The 21,066-nt window shown below is 39.6% G+C and overlaps 1 protein-coding gene across 4 annotated transcripts in view; it reads left to right on the plus strand.

Moving 5' to 3' along the window:
- CACNA1H (calcium voltage-gated channel subunit alpha1 H) overlaps positions 1-21,066 on the plus strand; it is a 200,586-nt gene that overhangs the window by 63,543 nt on the left and 115,977 nt on the right. For all 4 annotated transcript variants that reach the window (XM_075830597.1, XM_075830600.1, XM_075830598.1 and 1 more), the window contains exons 6-7: positions 14,374-14,466; positions 16,915-17,695. In XM_075830597.1, the coding sequence (XP_075686712.1) occupies positions 14,374-14,466; positions 16,915-17,695 (874 nt within the window). The remainder of the gene's footprint in view (positions 1-14,373; positions 14,467-16,914; positions 17,696-21,066) is intronic.

Here is a 21,066-nt window from a genome sequence, read left to right on the forward strand (position 1 = left end):
CTTTCTGGCTTGTGAGATACTTAACGGTATCCACTAACAAAGGTGACCAATTTTCTTACATTAGATTGCTCCTTGTACTCCCTTGCTTTATTGCACTATGTGGCGCCGTGTATCTCTTTTTCTTCTCCCTTAGGACTGTGGGGGAGGGGGGAGTCTTAAAGGGCCATTACAATCTTAAAGGGCTTTTCCGGTCTTGCCTACAAAAAAGCCTAATCCTTGTATAATGATAAGTTCTGCAACTTTCTTATATACTTTGCGTTTCAATTCTTCATCCTTCTCAAGATCTCTGCTTGCTTACGGTCAATGGAAATATTCTTGTTTATATAAACTGGTTTAGTCCTGTTCACACGGTTGAGGGTTTGTTACAATTTTATCACTGTAGGCATGATAATACGCTGAGATACAGTACCCCGCTGGTTTTATCTTTACTTTGTTCAACTATAATGCCAAGTAACAAACTCAGCTCTGCTACATCTATACAAATTTATTCATCCTGAGCTACCTTGAAGATGAATAGAATATGAGAATTAAAGTGAAGACTGACACACATCCAAAGCAGTAATAGAGCAGGGAAGGAATGTATCTTGCACTTATGCTTTTAGGGATTTAGATTTTCTAACATTCTGTGCTCATTTATTTCTTAAAATATCTGTATAACAGTCGGAGCTCTGTTTTTTTCTGACATATAGCTCCAAATCCCCTGCATAGACATAGATTTAAATGATAACATTCTAGTTTCCTACAGTAACCACTAGAGGGAGATTACAGAACAGTATGCCGTAAGCTCCTGAGCTCCCTCTAGTGGTGGCAGCAGGCAGACAGAATTTTAGCATGCAACATTATGTCTATGTAGAGGATTTGGAGCTCCATATAAAAAACAACAAAAAACAGAGCTCCGGCAGCCATGAAGATATATTAAAAAAAGTATTGGCACAGAATCTTGTACAGAGTGTTAAAAGGTGGACATTTACTTTAAATGTGCTGTCCAGAGTGAGAAAAACATGGTTGCTTTCTTCTAGAAACATTGCTACACCTGTCAGTGGGTTATGTATTGCATTGCAGGTCAAATTGAAGTGAATAGAGCTGAGCTGCAATACCACATGCAACCTGTAGACAGGTGTGGTGCTGTTTTTGGAAGAAAGCGTCATGTTTTTCAAACCCTATAAGCATTTTTAGCGGAGATAAGCGTCTTAAGTAGCTGTTTCGATGTTTCGAGCGGCTGTGTATGAGCTCGGCTGCTGGTTGAGGATTTCCTCGTGTTGCTGTATGGAGCCCCATGGTGCGTTTTAGCTTCTTTCTCCATAAATATGGCTGAGAATAAAGAAGAATGTTATAGTTTTGGATGTAAAATGCAGATAATGCCGCTCCTGAGAGAAAAGGATTGGCAGCGGAGATGAAACCGCGAGGAAATTGACTGCTCGGTGTTATGTGGAGACACGTCCGCTCTTATGGAGCTGAAATTTATAGGGGATTCACAGGGAACCGGATGCATTTATTATAGGAAATGAATAGTCCACAGTCCTGATACACGGCGTATGGCTCTAGAATCTATAGATTATATCGTCCTGACAGCAGACACTAATCCAACAAAGTAATCCCAATAATATATTTATTACAATTACTAAAGGGGGCCTCCGCTGTGGACAATCCCTACTTGTTAGAAGGTCCCTTGACAATAACCTGATCACATAGTTTCTCCCAGCTGGGATCTCCAGCGATCATCTGTAATCTGTGGTCAAACCTGACAGTAAATGTTCAATCTTCCTGCAGCGCCACCACAGGGGAGGTAAAGTATTACACAGTGTCCATTCATATCAATGTGTTTTCTGTGTAAGGGTATGTTCACACGAGGGCGTCCGTAACGGCTGAAATTACGGGGATGTTTCAGCCTGAAAACATCCCCGTAATTTCAGCCGTAACGGCATGTGCAGGCGCTTGAACGCCGCGTCCATTACGGACGTAATTGGCGCTGCTTTTCATTGGAGTCAATGAATAACGGCTCCAATTACGGCCAAAGAAGTGACAGGTCACTTCTTTGACGCGGGCGTCTATTTACGCGCCGTCATTTGACAGCGGCGCGTAAATATACGCCTCGTGTGAACAGACAAACGTCTGCCCATTGCTTTCAATGGGCAGATGTTTGTCAGCGCTATTGAGGCGCTATTTTCGGACGTGATTCGGGGCAAAAACGCCCGAATTACGTCCGTAAATAGGCCGTGTGAACATACCCTAAGAGGTGTGTGACAACGTATTCTGCCGCGTAACTATCACAGCGCAAGAGACGCCCCACCGCCTGCCAAAAATTAATTAGTGCGTGTGAACATACCCTAATACAGGACAAGTCCTCCAGAGAGAGAGACGCTCTTTATAACCGCCTTCCACTCTGCCCAAGAGATGAGGATCCTGAACAGAGGAACCCCCCTCCTCTATTAACCCAGAATTCTCTAATAGAGTATGAAGAGGGGTTTTCTAAACTGGACATACCCTTTAAAAAGCAAAAATTCACAGATAAATTCAAAAATGTTTCATTATATCTGATTTCTGGTGTCACCCAGCTTTCCTAAAACCCCGAATCTGCCTAGATATGTTGGTAAAAGATGTTGCAAGAGCGTAAAAATCTGGATGTGTGACCAGAGGGGTAACATGAAGCTCCTGGGCCCCAATTTAAAATATGTATATGGCTGTGTTTACACTGAGTTTTTTGCAGGAGGAAAATTCCTCCTGCAAAAACTGCTCCAGACGTTTTTTGCACAGTGGTTTGACAAAAACTCATCAAAACACTCGTCGATGCGTTTTTTTTCCCATTTCTGACTGATTGAAATGGGGTTTTCGAGGCGGAAACAGCCTCAAGATGGGTCATGACGCTTCTTTTTACCGCGACGCGTTTTTTTTTTTGCTCGCAGTAAAAAAACTCGTCCGCCTCCCATTGAAATCAATAGGAGGCATTTTCGGGTGTTTTTTGACGAGTTTTGCGGAGCGGTTTCCGCGCCAAAAAACTCGTCAAACAACTCTGTGTGAACAGGGCCTTAGTGTCCCGACCTGCCATTTATAATATTCAATGGTGCATTTAGATACTAGGAAACCCCCCTCTGAGCCATTCATGAAAGGCAGTTAAATGGTAGAATTCTTCCTGCGGCCACTAGGGGGAGCTCACTATCTATAGATTTATTATAGAGGTCAATGGGAGCTGTGTAAATCTTTATGCAGTGAGCTCCCCCTAGTGGTGGCTGCAGGCAGACAGAACTTTATCATGTAACTCTACAGTACGTCTGTGTGAAGGGAAGCAAAGCTCTGACCCCTCTATAGAATTTTGGACTTATTTAGATAAAAATTTAAAAAAAGACCCTGCACCAGCCCAAACCCCCAGAATAATTAGGAGTTCAATACGGTTTGGGGGTGGCAGATTGGGGAAGGTGGGAGAACACAGTTTTAGAGGCTCAAATATTTAAATATTTATCTTTTTCCTGCTTTCAAGTTGTAAACAAACGTATCATCTTCAGGGTTCATAGATTTACAGAAAGTAACAATTGTTGCAACAATGTAACAACATCACTTTTTGGCCTTAAAGGGACCCTGCAGGAAAAAAAAAAATTATTCTGCTTTTTCCCAGGGAAAACCCACCCTCGCCACCCCAAAAGTTATACTTCCCTAATCCTCGCTGTTCTGGAGATCCATAAGGGTCCATACACGAACAGCTCCGTCACCGAGGTCCCGAGCAGCAGTTGTCAGAAGTCGGGGGTGAGACGTAAAATTTTTTGGCTTCTTGGAGTCTTTTCTTTTCAGTGAAAATCCTTTTAAGTGTAATTAATAAGCAGGAACGGAATAGTGACGTTACGTATATTGTCAGCCTCGCAACGTCAAGGTAGAATTAAGCGGGAACATTAGGGTTCGGCTCGTAATGCTGCACAATATCTTCCGACATGACTGCGATGAATCCGCTGGCGCTCGCTTTTACACTTACAGGAAATTTTCAGTCATATGAATTATGTATAAAAACTGCATTAACTATGTTTTCATTTACTTACCATTTTCAAGATCTCTGCTTGCTGTAAGTGAATTAAGCGATTCATGTTTTCATCCAGAGGCTGAAAACCTGTCATGATCTTGTCCGACTGATGTTCCCATTTATTGACAGCAAACAGAGATCTTAAAACTGGGAGAAATTGAAACACAAAGTCTATTTGAAAGTTGCAGAAATTTTCATTGTACAAGGATTTCGATTCATTTACATAAAATTTAAAAACCTCTTCAGTAGGGTCACGGGCACTGGGAAAAAAAAGTAAAAATGGTTCCATAGAAATTAACAAACAAAAAAAGGAATGTGAGATGTTTTTTGTTTTTTTTACCGGAAATAATGGCGAATGAAAATCCAGTCTTTACTGTCTACCATAATCCTCGCCGTCATATAATATTCATGTCTGTGCCCTGTAAGGTCAATGCAGAGGAATATTCATGAGATTGTTTTCCATGTTATTGGGCTGAATAACTTGCTTAAAATTAAGAAAATTCTTTGGGATCAATTTTCAGGTTCTCTTTTACTATCTAACACCTGGTAAGGACTCACATATGTCCTGTCTATCTATCTATCTATCTATCTATCTATCTATCTATCTATCTATCTATCTATCTATCTATCTATCTATCTATCTATCTATCTATCTATCTATCTATCTATCTATCTCATATCTATCTATCTATATCTATCTGTCTGTCTGTCTATCTATCTATCTATCATCTGTCTGTCTGTCTGTCTGTCTCTCTCTCTCTCTCTCTCTCTCTCTCTCTCTCTCTATCTGTCTATCTATCTATCTATCTATCTATCTATCTATCTATCTATCTATCTATCTATCTATCTATCTATCTATCTATCTATCTATCTATCTATCTATCTATCTCATATCTATCTATCTATCTATCTATCTATCTATCTATCTATCTATCTATCTATCTATCTATCTATCTATCTATCTATCTATCTCATATCTATCTATCCTGCACAATCTGTCGTTCATTTGCTTTTACAGCACAAGGTTAGGGAGTAACATTGGAAGAATTAGAATTTTCCTTGGCTCTGCAGACCTGCACCCTCCTTTCCTCAGAGAACTCCCACAAATCACCCAGATGGGCAGTGATGTGACAGGCAGTGAATGTAAGAGGGAGATCTTTCCTATAAGGCTGGTGACAGCGCTTCTAATCAGATAAGACATTTCATGTAAGAGGTGTGTGACAACGTATTCTGCCGCGTAACTATCACAGCGCAAGAGACGCCCCACCGCCTGCCAAAAATTACACATGTCTGTCTCTTCCTGGACAGGTTTGCAATCATCCCCAGGCAATTTCATGGCTGCCCGTAACTCCCCTTCCCCAACTTTAAAATTAAATACTCCCCTTAAATATAAAATCCTTTCAAAAATTCTTTTTAAAGGGGCTCTCCGCTTTGGACTATTGTTTTTTTTTTAATGTTAGAGGGGTGCCCCAACTACAAACTGATTACTGGATGCTCCACTGCTGGGCCCGCAGCGATCAGCTGTAATCAGCGGGAAAACCCAGCTCAAGCGTTCAATTTCCCTGCAGTGCCTCCACAGGAGAAATGAAGAATTACACAGTTCTCTTTGAGACCAATGAGCTGTCTGTGTATTTAAAAATAGGATTTTAAAACTGGACACCCCCTTTTACTGGTCCTTCCATTGTTACTAGAAAACATGGGTGACAACAAATATTGCCGCTATTATATCTCCCATAGGGGGCTCACCCAACTTTCCTGAATTACAAATCGGCTACAGGGTATATATTGCAGCATAACTGGGAAGATGTGTCATTCAGGAGTCTGGGAAAGCTGGGTAACAGTGGAAATTGTAATGGCGTCCGTATGCGTTATCACCCAGCGTTCTGAGAAAAAACGACAGCAAAATAATAGTTGAATACATCTCTTTTTTTTTTATTTAACTCGAGTATCACATTTTTGGGGAGATCGTTCTTAAAGGGGTTTTCCAGTGTTGTAAATAAAGCTAATATATGTATATCAATTCCTCACCATTTCCAAGATCTCTGCTACTTGTTAGTGAATGGAAACCTCCAGTGTTAATATTCAGAGTCAGCGTTGATCACACAGCTGAAGGCTTTGTTACAGTGTTGCTGTCTAGATAATTGATACATTGTAACAATTAATACATTGAAACTCTCAGCTGTGTCTACGCAGGCATACTTAGTCTGTATGAGTATTCAGCCTCTGGGGGTAAACAAGAGTGTTCCCTGTCACGGACAGCAAGCAGAGATATTGAGCATTGTGAGGAATTAAAGCACAAAGTATATTAAAAAGTTACAGAACTTTCCATTTTGTAGTGATTTCATTATATTTACATAAGAGTGGACGAGCCCTTTAAGGATTAGCAATCCCAACATCCGTATCAGGTAACTCTCACTGTGTCCCTTCTAAACACTAAATGCTACTCCACCTGTGCACAGACTCCACTCTGTATGCGCTTCCGCTGCATGTAAACCTATTTACCGCCAGACAAGGTATCTCAGGACATCTTCCTGCAGGTCTAATCCACCTCATTCCTCCAAATGGATAGTGAATCAGGCGGATTAAGTAAAGCTCAGGAGTGGAGCGCTGAGGCTGGAGACACAGATACCAGCTCTGATTGCTGGAAGGAATGAATAAACCCTTCCTTGACACGTCTTCCATGAGATGGATGCGCCCCACTCTGCTGAGCCCGCTAATGGAAAAAAAATCGCAAGCAAATTGTTCTTGGCACAATGAAAATCCACATCATATTTCTCGGAAAGTTCTGCTTTCTAATGATTTAATCTTCGCTCCGCTATTCTGGCGAAGAAATCCTGGTGTGAGCGTTGTACCGTTACAGAGCTACTGCAGCCTCACATGCACTAGGCACAGGTAGATGTAGCAGAACTGAGTTTGTCATGTGGCCCAATTCATGTGTTATCTGTGGGTACAAAACTAGAACTAATGTCATGCAATATAGAAGCAGTTTTTATTGAATGCTGTAGCAGAGCTGAGTTTGTCATTCGGCCCACTTCATGTGTTATCTGTGGCTACAGAGATACAGCCAATATCATGCACTGCAGATGCGCTTGATATAGACAGATGTAGCAGAGCGGAATTTGTTATTTTGATCAATTCATGCCCAATTGGGAGGTAGTGCGTCTACAATCAACGTCATGTTGTGCAGATGCTCCTGAAGGGGTTATACAGGACTTTTTAATAAAATGGCTGCTTATTCCAGAAACAACGCCACAACTGTCCATGGGTTGTGTCTGGTATTGCAGCTAAGCTCTATTAAAGTGAGCTGCAATACCACACACAACCTGTAGATAGGTGTGGCGCTGTTTTTGGATAAAGATAACACATAATGTTGTATATTTTAACCTCTAAAACAAAGACTCCCGACCCCAGAAATTCGTCCTTGTCTGTCACATTACTGAGTTTTTTTGTTCATTTTTTAGTTGCATCTTTTTCTATAAGGCCGATATTATAGCTACTGCAGAGGTTGTCACACAGCTTTCCTAGAGTCCTGCATAACAAATCACTAATGCAACAATATGGCAGCATGGGATGAAGCCCTATGTAACGAGGCAATATTGCAGTCAGGATCTTGGGAAAGCTTTATGACAATCCCCAGCTTCTGTACTTTTAGTTAAAATTAACTATTTACATACTGCCCAAAGTCAAACTCCATACATTGATGACATTGATAAAATTGTGAGCTTGTTTTTAGGCATCCTCCTCTCTGGCAGTGACCAGTTCATAGTAATTCTATTTATAATAGAGGTCTGGGAAAGGTCACATAATCCCAGAGGGAGAAGACCCTGTTCATGGCTTTATTGTCAGGGCATCGTCCACGGTCACATAATGTGGAGAGCCGGGATATGTCACTTTTAACTTTCCCAGGTTGTACATACAAATATACCCTGCAGGCCTGAGAAGTAGCCAAAATTAATATATAAAGCTTATCTCTGTTTGCTACACAATTTTATTCCACATAATACCGCCATATACTGCCAAGATAATACTGTCATATACAGCCCATATAATACTGCCATATACTGAAAAGATAATACTGTCATATACAGCGCATATAATACCGCCCTATACTGTCATGATAATACTGTCATATACAGTACATATAATACCACCATATACTGCCAAGATAATAATGTCATATACAGCCCATATAATACCGCCATATTCTTCCAAGATAATACTGTCATATACAGCCCATATAATACCGCCATATACTGCAAAGATAATACTGTCATATACAGCGAATATAATACCGCCCTATACTGTCATGATAATACTGTCATATACAGCCCATATAATACCACCATATACTGCCAAGATAATAATGTCATATACAGCCCATATAATACCGCCATATACTGCCAAGATAATACTGTCATATACAGCCCATATAATACCGCCATATACTGCAAAGATAATACTGTCATATACAGCGAATATAATACCGCCCTATACTGTCATGATAATACTGTCATATACAGCCCATATAATACCACCATATACTGCCAAGATAATAATGTCATATACAGCCCATATAATACCGCCATATACTGCCAAGATAATACTGTCATATACAGCCCATATAATACCGCCATATATTGCAAAGATAATACTGTCATATACAGCGCATATAATACCGCCCTATACTGTCATGATAATACTGTCATATACAGCCCATATAATACCACCATATACTGCCAAGATAATACTGCCATATACAGCACATATGATACCGCCATATTCTGCCAAGATAATACTGTCATATACAGCCCATATAATACCGCCATATACTGCCAAGATAATACTGTCATATACAGCCCATATAATACCGCCATATAGTGCCAAGATAATACTGTCATATACAAACCATATAATACCGCCATATACTGCAAGATAATACTGCCATATACAGCACATATAATACCACCATATTCTGCCAAGATAATACTGTCATATACAGCCCATATAATACCGCCATATACTGCCAAGATAATACTGTCATATACAGCCCATATAATACCACTACATACTGCCAAGATAATAATGTCATATACAGCCCATATAATACCGCCATATAATGCCAAGATAATACTGTCATATACAGCCCATATAATACCGCCATATACTGCCAAGATAATACTGTCATATACAGCCCATATAATACCGCCATATACTGCCAAGATAATACTGTCATATACAGCCCATATAATACCGCCATATACTGCCAAGATAATACTGTCATATACAGCCCATATAATACCGCCATATACTGCCAAGATAATACTGTCATATACAGCACATATAATACCGCCATATTCTGCCAAGATAATACTGTCATATACAGCCCATATAATACCGCCATATACTGCCAAGATAATACTGTCATATACAGCCCATATAATACTGCCATATACTGCCAAGATAATACTGTCATATACAGCCCATATAATACCGCCATATACTGCCAAGATAATACTGCCATATACAGTACATATATGTAATACCGCCATATACTGCCAAGATAATACTGCCATATACAGTACATATATGTAATACCGCCATATACTGCCAAGATAATACTGTCATATACAGCCCATATATAGTACCACCATATACTGCCAAAATAATACTACCATATATAACTCATATAATACCACCATATACAGCCCATATAATACCACCATAGAGTACCAAGATAATACTGTCATATATAATACCGCCATATACTGCCAGGATAATACTGTCATATACAGCCCATATAATACCGCCATATACTGCCAAGATAATACTGTCATATACAGCCCATATAATACCGCCATATACTGCCAAGATAATACTGTCATATACAGCCCATATAATACCGCCATATACTGCCAAGATAATACTGTCATATACAGCCCATATAATACCGCCATATACTGCCAAGATAATACTGTCATATACAGCCCATGTAATACCGCCATATACTTCCAAGATAATACTGCCATATACAGCACATATAATACCGCCATATAGTGCCAAGATAATACTGTCATATACAGCCCATATAATACTGCCATATACTGCAAAGATAATACTGTCATATACAGCCCATATAATACCGCCATATACTGCCAAGATAATACTGTCATATACAGCCCATATAATACCGCCATATACTGCCAAGATAATACTGCCATATACAGCACATATATGTAATACCGCCATATACTGCCAGGATAATACTGTCATATACAGCCCATATATAGTACCACCATATACTGCCAAAATAATACTACCATATATAACTCATATAATACCACCATATATAGCCCATATAATACCACCATAGAGTACCAAGATAATGCTGTCATATATAACTCATATAATAGCGCCATATACTGCCAAGATAATACTGTCATATATAACTAATATAATACCACCATATACAGCCCATATAATACCACCATATACTGCAAAGATAATACTGTCATATACAGCGCATATAATACCGCCATATACTGTCATGATAATACTGTCATATACAGCCCATATAATACCACCATATACTGCCAAGATAATAATGTCATATACAGCCCATATAATACCGCCATATTCTTCCAAGATAATACTGTCATATACAGCCCATATAATACCACCATATACTGCCAAGATAATAATGTCATATACAGCCCATATAATACCGCCATATTCTTCCAAGATAATACTGTCATATACAGCCCATATAATACCGCCATATACTGCAAAGATAATACTGTCATATACAGCGAATATAATACCACCCTATACTGTCATGATAATACTGTCATATACAGCCCATACAATACCACCATATACTGCCAAGATAATAATGTCATATACAGCCCATATAATACCGCCATATACTGCCAGGATAATGTCATATACAGCCCATATAATACCGCCATATACTTCCGAGATAATACTGAAATTATAGTTTATAGAACCTGACAGATAGTCCACCTGTGCGTACCGTCGGCAGAAATATGGATGGGACAGGTGAGAACCCAATCTGTCTGATCCTTCTTCCAGCTCACGTTCCTCCACCTATACACAATGCTGAGAGCTCCCTTTAAAGAAGCTTTCTGGTTTAGAAAACCCATTATCCCATTAGAGAATTCTAACATAATAAAGGGGGGTCCCCAATTCAGGATCTTAATTTATTAGCCTGAGCTGCTACAAAGAGCGTCTCTCTCTCTCTCTCTCTCTCTCTCTCTCTCTCTCTCTCTCTCTCTGGAGGACCTGTTATACACAATGCCAGTTATAATAGGAACTGTGTAATACTTCATGTCTCCTGTGGTGGCGCTGCAGGGAAATTGAACACTTGCTGCACAGATTACTGGGGCGATCAGCAGTGGATCATCCTGTGATTGAGAAGCCCTTCTAATAAAAAGGGATTGTACAAAGTGGACAACCACTTTAATAAATCTGACGGACTCTCTGATGTAGGACTCAAATAGGAAACTCTTTAACAGGAGGGATCTGGATGTGAACCGTTACCAGTCTGCGGGTTAGAGGGGGGAGCGATGCGCTGGAAAAAAAACAATGATACCAAATTTAGAAAAATAAGCAATTTCATGGTCTTTGCAGCGTACAAAAAAGAACAAAATGCTGAATATGCAGCCGTCTGACATAGACATGAAATATGTATCTCCATAGAGTCAGACCCCAATGTTGCTGCGGAAAACACAAACACTACATGAGGTTTTCTACGGGACGGATGTGGCTGTTCTCCATTGTTGAAGTTTAGTATTGTACGACTTCGTGCCTGGTTTATTGTCAATCATCTGATGATTTCACTATTTTGCGTATCTGCCGCCATCACGTTACAGGCAGCCATTGTGTAGGATCATTTCCTATCATAGAAGATGTAGGATACAAGTCACAAAAATATTGCAACATTACTGGGGTATGAGGGTTGCCACTTTTTCCACCAAAAATACAGTCCCTATGAAAAGTAGGTGGGAACTTAGGGGCGTGGCTTAACAAATATTTTTTCTTATTTAAAATCCCAAGGGTGTGGGGTATTAAAACGGTTAATACCAATAACCCTGGTGGACTAGGCCAGTGAAGAGGTCAATGTTAGCATCCCTGGTGACCTAGGGCAGTAAGGAGTTAATGGGAAATGTGCAATAAGGTCCCTTTAATTTCAATGAGATAACCTGTCGGCACAGATCGGAAATCCATATATCCATAGGCTCCCACCCCTCCATCATCACCTCATCCCCCAGTAATAAAATCCTTTGATAAGTTTCAAAAACAAATCGGAAGATTCAATTAAGTGCACTGTCACTTTAATTCTTGGCCTCATTTCCCATATACACTAAAGATATAACATCCTTTAATTATAGGAAGAATCGCAGGCTGAGATTTTGATCTTGGCTGATAGATAATTTCATGTTGTGAGCGCAGATACCTTCAGCCGCTTGTGATGTTATTACGTCTGCATCTGATTCATTATCTCCTTTATGTAGTTTAATGATCAGAGATGAATCAGAAACGCTGAGAAATGTATAAAAAGAGCAAGAATGTCTTACTTTTACACTTTTTAACCACTTATATTCTTGCTAGATAATGGCAAATTCAGGATTTTTTACATTTGCATTGTTATTTTATCATTAGAGAGCGCTGTCATTGCTTTGTGTTCTGCAAAAAGAACAAGTAATATATGGTAAAGTATATAGTATATAGTAACGATAGGTCCCTTCTGAGTAATGCACTAATTATGAGTTGCCAGGAGGTGGCCAAACATGCTGGAATAATACTGCCCCCTATATAGAAGAATATAACTACGATAATACTGTCCCTATATACAACTACTATAATACTGCCCCCTATGTACAAGAATATAACTACTATACTACTGCCCCCTATGTACAAGAATATAACTACTATAATACTGCCCCTATATGCAAGAATATAACTACTATAATACTGCTCCTATAAACAAGAATATAACTACTATAATACTGCTCCCTATATACAAGAATATAACTACTATAATACTGCCCCTATATACAAGAATATAACTACTATAATACTGCCCCCTATATACAAGAATATAACTACTATAATACTGCCCCCTATATACAAGAATATAACTACTATAATACTGCTCCTATATACAAGAATATAACTACTATAATACTGCCTCCTATATACAAGAATATAACTACTATAATACTGCTCCTATATGCAAGAATATAACTACTATAATACTGCTCCTATATACAGGAATATAACTACTATAATACTGCCCCCTATATACAAGAATATAACTACTATAATACTGCCCCCTATATACAAGAATATAACTACTATAATACTGCCCCTATATACAAGAATATAACTACTATAATACTGCCCCTATATACAAGAATATAACTACTATAATACTGCCCCCTATGTACAAGAATATAACTACTATAATACTGCTCCTATATACAAGAATATAACTACTATAATACTGCCCCTATATACAAGAATATAACTACTATAATACTGCCCCCTATATACAAGACTATAACTACTATAATACTGCTCTTATATACAAGAATATAACTACTATAATACTGCCACTATATACAAGAATATAACTACTATAATACTGCCACTATATACAAGAATATAACTACTATAATACTGCTCCTATATACAAGAATATAACTACTATAATACTGCTCTTATATACAAGAATATAACTACTATAATACTGCCACTATATACAAGAATATAACTACTATAATACTGCCACTATATACAAGAATATAACTACTATAATACTGCCCCCTATATACAAGAATATAACTACTATAATACTGCTCCCTATATACAAGAATATAACTACTATAATACTGCCCCTATATACAAGAATATAACTACTATAATACTGCTCCTATATACAAGAATATAACTACTATAATACTGCTCCTATATACTAGAATATAACTACTATAATACTGCCACTATATACAAGAATGTAACTACTATAATACTGCCCCCTATATACAAGAATATAACTACTATAATACTGCTCTTATATACAAGAATATAACTACTATAATACTGCCACTATATACAAGAATATAACTACTATAATACTGCCACTATATACAAGAATATAACTACTATAATACTGCCACTATATACAAGAATGTAACTACTATAATACTGCCCCCTATATACAAGAATATAACTACTGCTCCCTATGGACAAGAATTAAGCTAATCCCGGATTGTGGGTGGTACCACTGAACTATTTGTCTCTCATGTTGATCTTGTTCTAACAATTACTTCTCTCTTCTCCCGTAGGTTATAACCCTGGAAGGGTGGGTGGACATCATGTACTATGTCATGGATGCACATTCTTTTTACAATTTTATATATTTTATACTACTTATAATAGTAAGTATCAGCTTTGTCACATTTGTCTACCAGATGTTGGGAGTTTACCACTTTTTCTATTCAAAATTTTGAGCAAAAAGTTCTCCAAGTTGTGACATCACTTTATGTTCTTGGATAAGTTCAGACCTGAAATTGTCATTCTTAATTTTTCCACTTTTTTTTAGCTTTTTCTTTATTTTCTTCTGTCCCATTTCCTATAAACCTCATTATTAATAAGTTTTACCCTGTGCTGGTTGCTAAGCAGTGGCCGGTCAGACAACTGCTTATCAACAAAGGATGCGGCCAATGGGTGACAACTTGGCAATATTGAATAGAAATGCTCATAGAGCATAAGTTTCTATCATGATAATTGGGCCCCGATGCCCAACAACATAAAGCCATACTTGAAAAGTTTTGAGGATCACTTGATGATGGAGTCTATCACTATTTTAAGTTATTTCATATGTGACCTATTGGTCCTTTTTTATAATATGTCATTTATGTGCAATAATAAGGACAGGGACTGTAATGCAAATTTTCATTGGAGGCCCCACTAGGAGCCACCTTCGTAAACGTCATCAGATTTGATGTGAAGAAGGGAGCTGCATGCAGCGCTATTCTTCCCATCAAAATGACGGACACAACGACAGAACCCGAAAAACCCCAATAAAAGTCAAAGAGGTCAGTTGGGCACCAGTGGTATCCGTATGCCGGTGAGATAACTGCCTTAAGGCTTCCGTTACAAATGGAAGCCAAGATGCAATTGTGAACACAGCCTTATGCCTCATGCACACGTCCGTATGTCCCAGCCGGGTCCCGTCAGTGATCCGTGGAAAGATAGGACATGTCCTATCTTTCCACGAATCAGAAAGTCGGGTCTATTTTCACGGACCCGATTCACCCGCTAAAGTGAATGGGACCGTGAAAAGTATCGGGTGCCACTCGGATGCCGTGAAAAACGTCTTGAGGTCATGCTCTCTTTAGATGTGTGACAGGCCTTAAAATAATTATCTCTGGTTGGCCCAACACTGGTTAACTCAGATGCCAAATTCATAGGACTCCGTCGCTACCTTTTATAATTTGCATTAAAAACTTTGTTAATTCAGCAATTAAAAGGTTAAAGTGAAATCATTGTCTAATATATCCACAAATTGTTTCCGTATGTAGACTGAGACAACTCCAATTAGGATACTGCCGTGAAAAACAATGCAATGAAAACATTTGTTTCTGTTTCAAACTTGTGTTGACACAGGCACGGGCGACTTGTTAATTTGGTGAACTAAATATTTCTAAGTTACCTACCCCACATGCTTTTCTCTCAGATAGCTCCATGTGATCCTTTCAGGAAAAGTGTAGTAATGCATGGCACACATTCAAATTAATTTCTTCTTTGCTCTTTGCTATGGCTCATGGTGGGACTCTTTTAATTTCCTCCACAACCCTGTACTGGATTTGGATCGCCACCAGGAGTGTTTTCAATACTAAAATTATATTAGGAAAGCACTGCTTAAAAATGTTAGTAATAACATTGTTCTTTCAATTCCACAAGTGTGGTCTGCTTCACAGTACAGTAATGGGCTATATATAAATGCCATAGGAACAATATTATTCCTATAGTCTTAAAAAATAAAAAAGTAACTACTGTTAGCTTACTGAATTGTATCTTAAAACACTTGTATTGCAAAATCACCAGATTTTATGTGATTTGCCCAAGCTTTAGCAAGTTATGACAATCAGGGTTTGAAGCCTCACCCATTACGGTCCCTCAAATCAGAGCAAAAGTCATTTTTTTACAAATATAATTATTTTTATTGTGTTTTATACTTTTTATTTCTTTCTTTGCAGAATAATGTATTTAATGTTGCTTACTTAGATTACTGAGACACACATCTTGATTTCTCATAACATTATTGCTCAAAAAAAAGATTTTCGCAGCAATTTAATGGTTGCTAGATGCTAAAATAAAAATGTCCCATTTGGTTTTGTTGAGACTCTTCCAGGTTCCCTCACTACTTAGCAACTATCATTTAACAGCTACTCCCTTCTCTCTAATGTGTGGCGTTGCGAATGTGATCACATTAGACCAGTCCCCTAGGTGGGGAATCTTAAAATGGCCATAGACATTAGATATTTGTTGGCACATCCAGGCAATTTTGTTGGGATCTACTGACAATTGGATGTGACTTAAAAGCAGATCCAACCCAAAATGTCTGCCAATGATTGTGTAACGTCTATGATTACCTTAGTCATCTCCCTCTCTTTTTTTATAAGGTCACTTTTTTAACAATTATGTCTTTTGTACGGTGGTGCTTACACCAAAAAGTTGACTTGTTGTTCTCCATTGGCATTTCTCTGATATGTTTCCATGCATTTCGATCATAAAGACTCATACTGTGATGTTAACATTGTGCTCTGTGGCTTCAGATCTCCTTTCAAGCCATTTTTATTTTCAATGGTTTATTCCCTTAGGTGGGTTCTTTCTTCATGATAAACTTGTGCCTGGTTGTGATAGCAACACAGTTTTCTGAAACGAAACAGAGGGAGAATCAGTTAATGCAAGAGCAGCGGGCTCGTTACCTCTCCAATGATAGCACAATCGCCAGCTTCTCTGAGCCGGGAAGTTGCTACGAGGAGTTACTAAAGTACATCTGCCACATCTTCAGGAAAGTCAAGAGGCGGACGCTAAGGTTATATAATAATTGGCAAAATAAGCGGAGGAAAAAAGTCAACCCCAACAGTACCATGAATGGACAGGGCCGGGGCCGCAAGTGCAAGCGAAGAATCACCTCCATCCATCATTTAATTCATCACCACCATCATCATCATTATCACATAACTAATGGTAGTCCCCGTGGACCCAGGTCAAGTCCGGAGATATGTGACGTGGAGATGAAGATCATGAAGCCAAAAAGTCAGCTTAGACTTCTTCCCCCATCCCCTAATCATCAGAACACATTACCCAATAGTGAGTCCGTCCATAGCATCTACCATGCGGATTGCCACTTTGAGGGACACCAGTTAAAATCCTTTAAGTCTTCCAATGCTTCCTCAAACACCAAACTGGATGTCGGGCTCAACCACACCAACATGAACTATCCAACCATCATGCCTTCCCCCACCAGTAAAACCAGCCCCCCAATCTTGCCAAAAGCGAAAAGAAGCGGCAGTACTCCAGCCAGCTTGGTGAACAGCCCGGTCAGTTTGAATGCCGAGTCATATGGAACGATCCATCACCTAGTGGGAGAACATGGTAAGAAACATATCTTGAGTATTATGTTTAGTTCCGGTTTATTGTGCGAGTCAAAATTTTGAAAACCAACCAATGTTTTTGTTCTGTTTCATCGAAGAGCAATCTCATCATTACTATTATGTAGAAGACCAAAGGTTAGGATTAGGGCTACCCTAACCCTTACCTTACCCCTCCAGATTGAGCAGGGAAAATGTGCACACATACAGTGAAGGAAATAAGTATTTGAACCCTTGCTGATTTTGTAAGTTTGTCCACTGTCAAAGACATGAACAGTCTAGAATTTTTAGGCTAGGTTAATTTTACCAGTGAGAGATAGATTATATAAAAAAAATAAATAAAGAAAATCACATAGTCAAAATTATATATATTTATTTGCATTGTGCACAGAGAAATAAGTATTTGATCCCTTTGGCAAACAAGACTTAATACTTGGTGGCAAAACCCTTGTTGGCAAGCACAGCAGTCAGACATTTTTTGCAGTTGATGATGAGGTTTGCACACATGTTAGATGGAATTTTGGCCCACTCCTCTTTGCAGATCATCTGTAAATCATTAAGATTTCGAGGCTGTTGCTTGGAAACTCGGACCTTCAGCTCCCTCCATAAGTTTTCGATGGGATTAAGGTCTGGAGACTGGCTAGGCCACTCCATGACCTTAATGTGTTTCTTTTTGAGCCACTCCTTTGTTGCCTTGGCTTTATGTTTCGGGTCATTGTCGTGCTGGAAGACCCAGCCACGAGCCATTTTTAATGTCCTGGTGGAGGGAAGGAGGTTGTCACTCAGGATTTGACGGTACATGGCTCCATCCATTCTCCCATTGATGCGGTGAAGTAGTCCTGTGCCCTTAGCAGAGAAACACCCCCAAAACATAATGTTTCCACCTCCATGCTTGACAGTGGGGATGGTGTTCTTTGGGTCATAGGTAGCATTTCTCTTCTTTCAAACACGACGAGTTGAGTTAATGCCAAAGAGCTCAATTTTAGTCTCATCTGACCACAGCACCTTCTCCCAATCACTCTCAGAATCATCCAGATGTTCATTTGCAAACTTCAGACGGGCCTGTACATGTGCCTTCTTGAGCAGGGGGAACTTGCGGGCACTGCAGGATTTTAATCCATTACGGCGTAATGTGTTACCAATGGTTTTCTTGGTGACTGTGGTCCCAGCTGCCTTGAGATCATTAACAAGTTCCCCCCCCCGTGTAGTTTTCGGCTGAGCTCTCACCTTCCTCAGGATCAAGGATACCCCACGAGGTGAGATTTTGCATGGAGCCCCAGATCGATGTCGATTGACAGTCATTTTGTATGTCTTCCATTTTCTTACTATTGCACCAACAGTTGTCTCCTTCTCACCCAGCGTCTTACTTATGGTTTTGTAGGCCATTCCAACTTTGTGCAGGTCTATGATCTTGTCCCTGACATCCTTAGAAAGCTCTTTGGTCTTGCCCATGTTGTAGAGGTTAGAGTCAGACTGATCATTGAGTCTATGGACAGGAGTCTTTTATACAGGTGACCATGTAAGATCTGTCTATAATGCAGGCACCAAGTTGATTTGGAGCGTGTAACTGGTCTGGAGGAGGCTGAACTCTTAATGGTTGGTCGGGGGTCACATACTTATTTCTCTGTGCACAATGCAAATAAATATATAGAATTTTGACAATGTGATTTTCTTTTTTTTTTAAATATATAATCTATCTCTCACTGGTAAAATTAACCTAGCCTAAAAATTCTAGATTGTTCATGTCTTTGACAGTGGGCAAACGTACAAAATCAGCAAGGGATCAAATACTTATTTCCTTCACTGTATTTTTGCATTGTTGTTGAAAGTGAATTTCCATTTTTGAAGACACTTAAAGGGCTTGTCTGGTTTAGAAAACTTACATTCTAGTACTCTCCTAGGGAATTCTTAGTTACCAGAAGAGGGCTACCTATTCTTTGCCAGAGCGGAGAACATCTGCAAAGAGTGTCTGGGGGACCGAGCACATTTGTGTATTACACTGATTCCATTGGGCATTGCGTAATACCTCATTTATCCTGCGGAGGTGCTGTATATGAATTAAACACTTGCTACTGGCAGGGTCGTAGCTAGTGGGGGTTACTAGGCAGGGTGCCAGGAGAGGTGCCTTTGCCTTGGCCAGGATATTTAGATACAGGGATGGGGGCATGGAACTGAACCTTTGCCCCAGGTGAAGGAAAGCCAAGCTACAGCCCTACAGATTACAGCTGATCGCTAGGGGTCCCTGCAGCGGGACTCATTGTGATCTGGAGGGACTCTTCTAATGAAAAAGGGACTGTCAAAAGGGTTAGAGTAAGGACTAGTATAACTGCTATGTCTAAATCTCGGCACGATGTCCGGCGCAATTTACACGAGTCAATACGTCGGCTTAATTCTCTGTTTATTAACTATTCATGGTGGATTCTTGACTCGGCTTATATAATAATGGCTGAAGGTAATAATCACACTTGTGAATACCTCATTACTCTGCCCCGCAGCCGAGTGGCAGAAAATCACGAGCAATGGCTTCATAGCATGGGAACATAAACACTTAAGTATAATTGCATACATTCGTACTACATAAAACGCTGCGTGGTGATCTGGAGAGAAGGGGCTGCATTAAGGAGAGACTAATCTCTGATACCGGCGTTCCGCTGAAGATCGCGCACATGTCTCCATCCTTGTCTAGGTTAGCAGCGAGTATGGAGTGTTCTCCAACGCTCGTCACCCCCACCGTGCTGTCACTAGACGCCATTTCCAAAACCCAGTTAACATCACACAACATTTACAGGAACTCGGGGGCGCCCGTCTACGGTGAGGATACAGGAAACCTGCAAGGTTCTAGAAGCCGGCAGCAGTGACCATAACATAGCAGCCATCAAGAGCCCTTGTCATAGTTAACTGACTGTGGACCATAAGGATTGTCCCGCAGGGACGTATAGTAACGCCACCATTTCCCCCAAGTGGTCATCTGTCTATTTAATGTAAAGGTCTAAAGAACGTGGACTTCAATGTGTGCGCTTCCTACATCACCGGACCCCGAGGAGACAACAAGTAAACTTCCAGAGTCTCTTTCTAGCTATACAGGTGTTTCTATGTAGATGCAGCAGAGCTGAATTTGCCACAATATTTAAGGGTCAAGGCAGTAGGACCCACATTGACACAATATATTATTTTAAGGAATTGTCTAGCTTGGCAAACACCTATTCATATGCCGTATTTGGGAATAGGTATTTAATAGCGGGGGGTCCCGCATTACTAATAAGCAGAGCTCTGTAAAGGCTCTCCCTTTGGCAGAACGGGTGCATCGTGTATTATGGAGATGGCCCATTGAATGGGTGCCGTGTAGGGATATGTTCACATTTGCTTTGAAGGCCA

This window comes from Rhinoderma darwinii, chromosome 6 (assembly GCF_050947455.1).
Source record: "Rhinoderma darwinii isolate aRhiDar2 chromosome 6, aRhiDar2.hap1, whole genome shotgun sequence".
Lineage (NCBI taxonomy): Eukaryota > Metazoa > Chordata > Amphibia > Anura > Rhinodermatidae > Rhinoderma > Rhinoderma darwinii.